The sequence below is a fragment of the Lutzomyia longipalpis genome, chromosome 1, assembly GCF_024334085.1.
Source record: "Lutzomyia longipalpis isolate SR_M1_2022 chromosome 1, ASM2433408v1".
Lineage (NCBI taxonomy): Eukaryota > Metazoa > Arthropoda > Insecta > Diptera > Psychodidae > Lutzomyia > Lutzomyia longipalpis.
In genome coordinates, this window is record NC_074707.1 from 36,002,458 (window position 1) to 36,014,998 (window position 12,541).

At 35.8% G+C, this 12,541-nt stretch overlaps 1 protein-coding gene across 1 annotated transcript in view; it reads left to right on the forward strand.

The window, feature by feature from the left end:
• The window catches only part of LOC129787038 (FERM domain-containing protein 8), a 57,602-nt gene that overhangs the window by 8,586 nt on the left and 36,475 nt on the right, over positions 1–12,541 (forward strand). The window contains exon 2 of the mRNA XM_055822332.1: positions 10,233–10,549. Coding sequence (XP_055678307.1) covers positions 10,233–10,549 — 317 coding nt within the window. The remainder of the gene's footprint in view (positions 1–10,232; positions 10,550–12,541) is intronic.

Consider the following 12,541-nt stretch of genomic DNA (forward strand, 5'->3'; position numbering starts at 1 on the left):
ATTATCTTGCACTTTCTGGGTATTCTTCTGTGATAATTCATACTTTAAATGACAATGACGAATGAACTAGACTAGTTTGAAATTGATTTGTTTTACATAGTTCTTTTCTTGTTGTTTTTTAATCTTAGCTTTGTTGTGATTTAAGGTTTTCCGATATTTTTTTTTTAGCTGTTTAGTATAGGAGTTTCTTTAGCATGATTAAATAACGATAAAGCCGGAATAATCTCAAATAATAAAGACCGTTCTTAACCGAAAAAAAAAATCAAGAAAATTGGCGAAAAATTGTAAAAAGTCTATAGGTTTCTCAATCTCTCTCCTTGTACGAAAAAAAAAACAAAATATTTTTCAAAGTTTAAATTCTCTGCTTGTTCATCAGTCCATATGTATATTCAAAGTCAGAACTGAAAGCTTGCAAAAATAATATATTTTCCTTTTCCAAGAATTTTCACTTGTTTCATAGATAGAAAATATATTCAAAGGATTCAAAGGATAAATTATGTACGCCATTTTTTTTTTCAACAAACGTTATAGACAGACATTGATACAGAAAATATTCCAAATTTCTCTTTGCCTCCTACTTATGTGTATAACATCAAACAAGGTAGGTATGTCTGAAAAAAATCTTAAATATAATATGGTAGGATACCTTACCTATCCACCACCATATTCCAATACTAAATTATTCAATTCCCTGAAATGTTTTACGTGATTCGGAAAGAGAAAATTATTTTAATTGAGTTCATGGATCCACATTGAAAATGATATTCTTCAATTTAAATATACGATTTATGTTGGATGATATGGGGGAAGCTCATCCGCAGTTAATTTCCATTCTTGTTCTCTCCTGTGTATGCGGGTGGGAGTGAGCCCACAGGGGGATATTTTTCAATCTGTATAAGATGAATTGAGTTGTGCACGGAGTCGTGAATTCAGGATGCATTAGACATTATAAATTGCATGAAACCAAAAATGATTAAAATTTAAAGGAGTTCATGTAAGTTCTTCCTTTTCTTCCGGAACCCTCGCCTTCCCCCTCCCCTAAAGCTACCGTTCCTTCACTATTGCACCTTTTTGGGTTGGTTAATTTATGATTTTACGTGAGCGCTCCGGCAAAACTCCTGCCATGCGGGAATATGTGAAGGGATATGGCAAAATTGTTTGGGTTAAAAGAGGTGGATGGATAAGGGTTGAGGGGGAGAGAGTGCTCATTGAATTGTGCAGATTCTACAAGGTGGTTAGAAAGTTTATACCTCATTTTTAATTATTTTGGTTTATGAATTATTCACATTTATGATCATTATGCTTAAGCTTATGCGTGAGGATTAATTAAACTAAAATAGCTCTTATTTTTAATTGCAAAATTGTCTACAAAACTATTAAATTTTCTCATTTATAAAACAAAACTTTGTTATTAAAAAAAAAATTAAAAAGGGATTTTAAGAAAAATATTGGGCGACAACACCAACAGAACATATCGTGTGCAATTTTATTCATTTACATAAAAATTTAATTATGGTTTAATACTGGAAGTTTATAAAAATAAATTGGCAAAATTAATTAAATTTGTATTAATAATTTATTGTATGTAATACATGGGAATATCAAAAGTAATTCAATATTAGGCCTTTTGAAATTATAAATAAAATTTTGTATTCGTTGGCATATAAATTGATTAATAAATTTATCAGAAAAGCCCCAAAGCAGGTATATAAAACAAGTAAGCAATAATTTAGCTAGACGCGCGTGTATCTAAAAATGGAATTAATCTTTCACGCCATTTTGCTGGAGAAAGCATCATAGATGGTGTGAAACGCGAATTGTTGGTGGATATTGCGAGTTGAGCGCAAGATAAATGAAATATCTTTGAAGAAAATTAAATTATAAATTAAAGTTTTGAGCAGAAAATCAATACTTTTGCGTGCGCTAGAGGGATATATTAAATGTCGTTAAAGCGAAATGGGACACTTTATTGTAAAATACTATGCTGGTGGCGACGGGATAAAGGTGTGAGAGAGTTATTTGTAATTCGGTTGTAACCGTTGTAACATGAGTAAAAGGAGGTTATATATTCAAATTTGCGTGGTTTGATGTTGTATATGAGGGGGAAAGAGGAATGGGAGGGCGACAGGAAACCGCCGCATGAAAATTTATATGCAAAACACAAAGGACGATAATCCTCATGGAAAAATAACTTCAACATTAATTAGTGATGTTTATGCAGGAAGCGAATCGGGTATTGAGGGGGTGCACGAAAAAGTTTATTAAAACATCCAATTTGTGGTTAATAATGCCTTACTAATCCTCCCCCGCCCGATACAAGCGAGGGGGGAATCGTCTCTCCTCCCAAAAATCCAATAGACTTTCAGCTCGTGATTATGTATATTTATTCATGTACATTTTGGCAAAATAGATTCCTGATGCGAAACCATGTTGCTACATCGACATGGACGCAAATGTTTGATTACTGTGGCTGATGGGGAGCATAAATTTTATTAAGTCCCACCTCCCCACAAACCATACGGCCCCCATAGATATGTTGGAGGACGTTTTTTTATTTTTCTTCTCAATCCAAATTTTCGTACTTCTCTGAATTTAATGGGGCCTCCTCGAGGGAGAAGGGGTTTGCCTTGACATATATGTGTACTGTACACTCTTCTCATAGCGAGCAAATAATGATGTGACATTTCGAAAAGAGAATTTCTGAAATATTTACTCAATATTCAAATATGTCTATTATATCTATGAAAATTCCAATGAAACTCTCAAAAAAATTTAAATTGATAAAGTTATTTTATCGAAAAATAAAATTTTAATTAGGATTCCCAAAATTATAAATATGAAATCCGATTTGGGTTGATCAAATTTGCTAAATTTTCGAAAAATCCCTGAGGTCGGTTAACTAACCCATATAAATACTGCTGCATATGAATGTTTTACGCCTAGTAAATGAATGGCAATATTTTCCTATTTTTTTTTTAATTATTGGAAGTTTAAATTGGATAAAATTTCATTATTATATTAAATTAAACTTAATGAGCACTAAAAATTGTTTTAATGACTTAATTATATCGGAATAATTATATACCTATATTTTTTATAATTCATAATTTCTGGAAAATATTATTTGGTTTAAGAAAAATTGGAAGTTCCATCCGTGTATTCATATGTTAGAGCATTCTGAAAATTCTGAAGTGGTAAAACAAGATAATAAATAGAAGCATTTAGCAGAGAAATTAGCAGAAGAATTAGCAGATTGAAAGTGGAATTAACGAAGTAATTTATGTATGAATGAAATGTGTTAATTTGTTCTTTCAATTTGCTTTCAATTCTTGTTTAACAGACTTAACACTAAAAAAGTTTCAAATTAATTTGGAATTTATACCATAATCCATTCATAGGAAACTCACAGAAAACAGATAAAATTTTGTAAAATCCCTAGAATTGTTTTATCTACATAGAACTTTTACTATCCCAGTCTATAGAATTTGATTATGAATAGATATTACAGTGTTGATTAAATGTTTAAAATTATGTAGAATTTAGTATACTTTCTACATGATGTATGATGTCAAAAATTGTAGGGAAGTTGAGTTTAAAGTACATCCTATTTTCATGGAATAGGATCATTTGAGCGGGGATGGGAGGGAAATTTGAAGGGTGTGTGTGAGAGTACAATGGAGGGAAGAAATGGGTGACCGACAGGGGAGGCGGATATCCGCGTCGAATGGGAAACGGAGATGTTAATCTTTTATGGATGCTGTGTGCAATCTTCATCTGGCTGCCACACAACGAAACGAAAAGCTCTTTTGTAAACCACACCGAACGATGAAACCCTTTGGCAACTTATCAATATTGTATTGAAACCAACCCCATTGCCTGCCAAAAGGGTTGAGATGAGCTACATTTCTCTCTCTCTCTCTTTGCCTACTCGTCTCTAATGGCATATGTGGGGGCTCAGAGACAAAACGAGGTTGCGGTGGAGCCCCTTTCTGGGGGGAAGACCCAAAAAGTGTGTAGTGAAGCCGAAAAAGGGATGAGTTGAATTTCATCTCCGGCCGTGAAAGTGTGCCGACCCAGGGTTCCCATGAATGACACCATGAGTGGGGTTCTTTTGCATAAAAGCCTGTGAGGCGGGGGTGGAGGACTTTCTTTTGATTTGTCCCATTTTTCCATTTCATTGCAGCATTTGAAAAACGCTAGAGGGGGAAGAGAGATTCTCCTCCAAAGGCTGGACTCTTTTTCTGTTAAGAGAACTTTCAAAAGGAGTCTCCTAATTAGGAAAAAGGAACTGCACCCCCATCCCCATTGAACGTTCTTTTGTATATAAGTCTCACAAAAGAGCGATTCATAAACAGCAAATTAAACTCTTTAATTTTATCTTTTTCCACGTAATTAAAACAGACACTGGCTGCTGACTGCAAAAGTAGATGGAGAAAAAAATCCCCAAAAGGAAAAGGAATCGCATAAAAAGCTTTCAATCTCAACCACTTTCCGACATTGCTTTGTGCTTCTCCAACATGGCTTTTTGATATCCCACCCCCCAAACAACACACAACCCAATACCATTCATCCCCTTTCCCTCTTTGTGGGATTCTGTGTGTGCGTATATCGCTTTCTGCGGAACCATGAGTGCTACACAGCCGAAACGAATACCAAACTAATAGTGATTCGAGCGAATCTGGCGGATGGAAAAGCATTTCTGCCAACCCACCCACGCATCGAAATAAATTCCCGGAGAATGGTGGAGTGCCCTCAAATCGATTATTCATATACCGAAGCCACACACAAAACACCTCCGTCCACCCGAAAAACGCACCCCCCACCCGAAATCCTACCCATGTGGAACTTACAGCAAATTTTGACCGAATTTCGGAGGGGAAAATCAATTTTTAAGTCACACACCGCTCCACACCGAATGATTTATGACTTTTACCCAAAAAATATTCGTGTATCTCTTTAACCTTTTGCCAATCTTCGAGGGTGGTGTGCTGTATTACGAATCCACTTGCGGTACCCTCAAGTAAAAATCGATATTATGGAGACCCAAGCATATAAATGTATGCAATGGGTTTTGCTTCATTTATTAATATGGGGTATTTTAAACGTTCCCTTTTATTGAATTTGAAGGGTTTTAGTGTTGGAATTTTTTTATGTGTAAAATTCAGGATACGGAAATACCAAAATAGAGTTATCGGAATAATAGATATTTTTGTGGGGCAATGTTTGTGCAATATTAAAGCTACTTTAAAGTTTTTTTTAAATAAAAAAAGTGATCAAAAAACAAGCAAAAATATTTTTTGCTTGTTTATTTAGTAAAAAAAAAATAATTGAATGAAATAAAATGAATAAATTAATTTGAATTAAATCATAATCGAATCATTAAAGTATGACTAAAAAATTAGCTTAATTTTCAGATTATTTTAAATATTTTTGTACTTATTGAACAAGATAACAATTAGATGTAAGTTTAGAGAAAGTACCTCCTTAAATTTTATAGGATAAAGTAAAACGGTAAAGCCCGTGTTTAGAAGGATACAATGTTTAGTCCTGATCTAATACATTTACAAGGATTTTGCTCTCAATGGAATAATTTCAGCATCAGCCTTGTGGTGCGTATATTGTGGACTTTCAGAACAACAATGTAGCCCCCATTAAATTGCCTATATAACATGGTTGGTATTATTTTAAGTATCGGCCTGTGCATGGCTTGTTGATTAAGACAATATATTAGAAGTTAATTGGATGATGGGGATGACCAAATTGGGTTACTTGTTCGTGTGATTAGCCAGTAACGAGGGCACACTTACTTGGTGTGGTTTTGTCATCATGAGCACCACAATTCACAGTCCCATTTGGTGCGCGTAAATTTATGAGTTGTCCCATATAATGCTCGTAATGCCCATAAAAACGAAATTAAATTTTTCTCCATCTCCAAATCCATCTGTAGTTACACGATGGCTTTGCGCGCCAATGTCATCCCTTTGCATTCTATATATTTCCGTTATTCACGACTTTGGTTCACAGCACATCCTTCATAATATCCTGTCAAACTTACACAAAAGTCTCCGTACCGTGGTCAGCCACACAGAACAGTCCGCCACATCACTGTCGCTGTCGTTGTCATCAAACAGAAGCAGCACAAAATGCCACAATGTTTTGCGGTTCACTGCTTGTTTCTCTGTGTTAGGACACTTTCGCATGTGACCGGAAAAGCTCGCAACTTTCCCACATTCGTTTCTTCCACACCCCCCTTTGCAGAAGCCATTTGGGTTGTCTGTCTGGAGCATCGTTAGTTTCGCGTTCAAATCGACCAAGTTTTAAGGCCACTTTACGAGTTGCAAAATATTTGTCTCGTACCAAATACGTAACTGTGGGGTTTTACGGATTTATTCTATATATTTCCGTTATTCACGACTTTGGTTCACAGCACATCCTTCATAATATCCTGTCAAACTTACACAAAAGTCTCCGTACCGTGGTCAGCCACACAGAACAGTCCGCCACATCACTGTCGCTGTCGTTGTCATCAAACAGAAGCAGCACAAAATGCCACAATGTTTTGCGGTTCACTGCTTGTTTCTCTGTGTTAGGACACTTTCGCATGTGACCGGAAAAGCTCGCAACTTTCCCACATTCGTTTCTTCCACACCCCCCTTTGCAGAAGCCATTTGGGTTGTCTGTCTGGAGCATCGTTAGTTTCGCGTTCAAATCGACCAAGTTTTAAGGCCACTTTACGAGTTGCAAAATATTTGTCTCGTACCAAATACGTAACTGTGGGGTTTTACGGATTTAGAAGAGAAGGTAATTTTATTGTTGATTTTTGATACGGTCTTCCCTCTTTTTCGAAGTATTTTCCATGTAAAATAAAACTAGGAAAATTGAGGAAATTGAACCATTTTCTCTAATGAATTTAATAGTTATTCATCTTACTTAGAATTTACTTTAAAAATAATTATGTATAGGTACTGAACACTATCATATTTCGCCTAAAATTATGCACTATGTATCTGTGCATGTACTATATATTTGTGCACATTTTGTGCTCTTCTCACGCGAATTTCTGCAATACCTTGCGGCTATATAACGTCGTGGTGAAAATCATCTTCAATAGAGAATGCGACGAAGTAAACTTAACCCAGTTAATCCAATCACAGCTCTGGATCGATTGACCTACACAACCCCATTTCTAGTGGAGGAAATTTAATAAATTAATATATTCGACACTCGAGGGTTGTGTGATGGTTGCTCTGGCACATATAATTTGGGATGAAGAAGATGGGAGAAACCAAGAACAAGACAATGCTCTAGTAGAGCTACCCACGTTCCACCTTAATACATATATGTATGTGCCATGTACTATATATAAAGCTGAACTTGCTTTCGTGGAACGATGGGAAAATGTAATGCAATTCAATGTTAGAATTTTGATCAACAATGTTTCATACACTTGCTGTCACAATTTTATCTTATCGTCGAAGGCGAATGAACTGGCACACAGGATAAAATTGTGGCATTATCTGGATGTTTTATCAAATATGTACACACACACCCGCGCAGCAAGGAATTTATCTGCGAACATCCCTTTTTTCCAGCTGAATTATTTAAGAGTATCACCACAGAAAACTACACGCAATTTCTCTCGGTATAAGGTGTTTTATCACCTCGTCGTGCATCCTTCAGGACACACTCTGCCACATCGTTTGCTCACACGTACCCATGCTTAACTGCTACACATATAAAAGCACTACAACCTCGCGTGCCAATCAGTGCTGGTTAACACAAAATTACTATTAAACTCACTCTCACCTTTCCACACCCCTACCTTGTTATTCAACTTTCATTCAGAGTACTCACCCATTTTCGTACTTTGCATTTTCAACCTTGTTTTCAGCAGGAGAAAGATGTCCTTATGTTGTTATTATTGCTTACACTACATAGCTACTTTCTGGAATCAATAAAGTAAAGAACAATAGAAAGGAAATTTTGAACATTTGGTTGGGTTTATATATTTTGTTCCAAATCGACTTTATTTTTTTAAATTTATTTTTAACTTTTAAAATGTTTCTTAGTTTTTCTCTTAATAAAATTCCATTATAAATATTGATTTTCCGGTTTTCCTCTCTATATTTTCTCACTTTTCAATTTGAACTAAAGCATTGAAAATCAATATTTCATTTAAACTCGTAAAGAAAAAAAGAGCAGTAGAACAGCATTGAAAGTTACTGATTTGCATAAAATTCTTTATGATTGCACATTAAAGTTAAAATTTCTCTTAAAGATAATCGAATATTTTTGCAAATTAAAAATCGAAATTCTTTAATTTCTATTCTATTATTTAACGTCTTCATAAATTTTTTCACTTATTTGCAATTTTCTTTTCGATAATTCGAATTGTGTTTAATTCTGAATATTGTATTGATTTAATATTCAAACTTTGACCAAAAAACTTGAATAATATTTTTTCATCTTTTCTTGAAATTAAAAAAAAACTTTATGTAGGTAGTTGGAAAGTTTATGTCCTACTTTTGACGACTTTAAATGCAATAAAAAATTAAACTCGAAACAGTTTGTTTGCCACCTTTTGTGTTCTCTCACAAATATTTAATTTTTCTTGTCTGTTCCTTGTATACAAATCTCCTATTCACAGAGTAGGTACAAAGAATTTTTCAAATATTCAACAACATCTCAGAGCTGTAAATTAGTTATTGACTCTTGGAACTGCAATATGTCATAGGTTATGGATTGAGTGTGTTTGATGGACATCCACAATGTTCTATAGATGCATTAATATCAAAGAATCTATCTGTCTTTGAAGTCAAAGTGTTTTTGAGGAAAAGAAGACTGAGGCAGAGAGGGCTACAATGGCACATGTAAGCTCATAAATTCAAAGATCATGTTGGATTAGCATTAAAAGATAAAATTAGGAATTATAATTTCTGAGATATTTCCCAGAGCAGCCAAATAATTTATGTGCAAGCTTATACGGGACATTCATGGACTGCAATGGAGAATACATTAGTCGTCCATCTCAATAGAAGGGATCTTAAGGCGAGCGGAAGAAGCTCCGTATGGGTGTGTTTGTGTGGAGTTTCTCACACCAAAGGATAACATTTCTTCGATTATGATTCTCCCAAAAGGGAAAACTTGCAACACTATAAGGAAAATGTGTATACAGGGCGAGCTGGGAAAAGCGGATTCCACCCCCTGGAAATTGCCTTACAGAACAATAGGGCAATGTGCTACTGTAGTTTGGTTGCAAAGTTGTTGGACTGTCTTCAGGGTATAAGGATAATACGATGTGGGTGGGTGTGAGAGGCCACACCAGAGTGGGAATAAAGTGTACTTTAAAATGCAACGATGCTTTTAGAAAACTTTATGACTTTTGTCTCGTAGCTTTTCGTCGTTCGCCCCACAGTCATGGGCATAAATCAATTCAAAAGCCATTAACGTATGGCTGCTGCTGTCGGATGGAAATCTCCTTTCGCACTTGAAGTCTACAAGCAACTGCTGCCTCATTGCAATGGGGCACAGATTGTGTAATTTATTGAGAATGTAGAAAATTCTGCTGAAATTAGGTCTTTTTTGTTTGCAAGAACTTGTAAGTCTAAAAAGCTTCAAAACTTTTATTGAATTCAAGCTTAAATTTCAGAAGTTTATGACATCATTTTTTTTTATAATTCATGGAGATCAGGAGTTGAGGTCATGTGGTGTAGTTCAACACTTAAAACACGACTTTAAGCTTCTGCCTTTTTAAAGATATTTAAGAAAGCTTTTAGAAAGCTTCGTTAAAGCTCGTATAGAGCCATACGAAACATGGGAATCACGAGAATCACAGATATTTTAACTAAATGTAGGTTTACCGCTGAATTTGGTGGGGTGCTTCCTCCCACTCTGCACCAATGCGGCCTGTATTTCCGTCCAAGGCGAAAATGTAAAGCTCCTCAGACAGCTTCCGCAACAATGTATAAATCATTGGCATTGACAGCATAAACACAAGTCGCATCCCGGGGCTGTGTGACACGGCGCAATTGATGATTTACAAGTAAAATGATTAGATTGTGTTGCACATGCTGTGGGGGAGGGTATTACCATTATATATATCCCTTCTCGGGTGCTGAATTTCTTGTAAAGCTGGTGCCATACAATCACTTTCCGCCCATCTAACTCATGTCTCATGGTGTTTCCCGCGCGTTTGATTCACATTTTTTATTGTTCCTCTGTTATTTTTGCAGATCCCGGATCTTCTTTGGGGAGTACATGAGGGAGAGATGTCGCGACGAATTTTACGCAATACCATCAACACCAGTGCCAGCAGCAACGGATTTGGATCCAACATCCGTTGTGTCGCCAACACCGCCCCCGCAGCAGTCATCGGCGCAGCAACCACAGCAGAATGTACCCTCTGTGCTGTATACGGTTCAGAGGGTGGTCACCACCACGTCACAGATTCAACAAGCAACGGGGGCGAATTATGCAGTTAACTCGAGTCTGTCGAATGCATCCAACTTGCCACGAAGTGATGTCGATTGCGGAATGCAGAATTCTCCAGGTGAGGCTCCAAAAACACACCCCATGCATACCACTACAACCACCCCTTAGCCCCTACCCCCGACCCAACCCCATTGAATAGTTGGGTATTTCATTTATCCACCCCCATGAACAAACACCACCAATTACAGTTCAGCAGAGTGAGCCATTTCCATTTTCAACGAACCTCCAAAATTCCGAGATTCAAACATTTATGACTTTTTCCTCAAACGACGTGCATGAGACAGCAACCCACAAACTGTGAAGGATTGATTGAGTGCGCGCGGGAGGGTTGTTAGTTTACAGACCAATGTGGTGAAAAGGAGAATGCCCGCTGCAGAATTAATATTCAATTTCCGTTGAAAGATAATCATGAGTCGCATGGGGCGAAGAAATGCAAAGAGAGATCAAAATAAGTGGAAAAGCAACTCGATGAGTATTCTGGGGCGAAAGTCAATTAAAACTTTCGTCCGACAGTCCATTAAAAATTCCCAACTAGGATGGAAAGAGATACACAAATTGCAATTAATACTGTATGAACTTTTCACCATGCTATAATTTTTCGGTGGAAAGTTTTGTTGAGATAATTGTCGGCTCGGGGAATTTCTTTCGTCATCAAACAGCTACAAGAATAACTATGACGTTGTCTTTGTAGGTCAAGAATGACTTGCTTAATGCAAAAGCTTTAGATCGATTGTTATAATAATTATGTAATAGGCATAAATTCTATGGAGAATCTTTTCTTTTTTTTTCTTTTTTTAAGAATTTCTGTAAAATTTTGCATTCAAGAAGGAAAGAAATGTGAGAAATTTTATTTTAAAAATGAATAAACTTTTTTTTGGCTTCTTAAACGGAAGGAATTATTATTTTCAGACACGAAAAAATAAAAAAAGAATGATTTAATTATTTTTAAATTAATTCTTAATTCCCATTTTCCTCTTTTTAGTAAAAAAAAGACTCTAATAAGTTTTTTAAAGCTCACATATAGTCCGGTAACTAACTTAATCCTTTTTCAGACAAATTGAATTCCAAATCAATGCAGCTTTTAATACTTTTAATTAAAAGAGAAAAATCGATTCATTAATTAATTTAAGGACAAAGAAATTTTTGTGAAAAAAATACAATCCCTTGGCCAATTTATGCTATTTGAATGCCACTAATGAGACATCGAGGATCTAAAGAGAGGAGATTTGTGTTTGTGTGTGTATCCGATTGGTAAAGGGGAAAAAAGCAAAAAAAAAACCTTTTTTATCCAATTATCCTTCCTCCCCCATTTCATGTTACATACTTTTTGTACTTTGAACGTTTCTTCAAGCATAGTTGGGACAAAGTTCATACAAACTTTCATTACACGCTTTTTCCGAATCATCTTCCGCTAAAGCTTGCAATATTATACTTCATTCGGAAAACTTTCATCGGATTATTGGATTCTGCTGTAGTGCCTCATATTTATCCCCGTATTGTTGTACTATAATTTTAATAAGACTGAAAATATTCCACCATTCGATGGAAATTGGTATAGTGCACAGGATTGGTGGGTGGGTGGGTGGCCGTATAAGAAGGAGGGTGGAATGTTGAAAAGTATATACACTTTTTTTCAATTTGCTCACTCAAATTTTAATACATTCACAACAATATATTATTTATAGGAAATGACGAAATAAATGGAACTGTAAAAGGGAGGGTGTGGGGATGGTTAAGTGGAGGGAAAGACAAGAACAAGAAGAAAAGAAGCAGAATCTTCTGGAAAAATGTTCGTGTTTCAGCAAAAATGGAAGGCACACAGGGAGAAAAATGGCTTCGATAGGGCGCAATCACTGGCTTCAATTCGATTTTCTCTTCGTCTTATTTACTTTATACGTCGGAATTCAATTTACATGCAAAATCTACACACAGCTCCGGTGTATACCTATGTCTTAATTTGAATCGTGAACAGCATTAATTTGGTCGGGATTTTCGTGGAGCGTTGACTTTTCTCTCACACCCCTTTATGTTGGGATTTTCGCTCTTAATG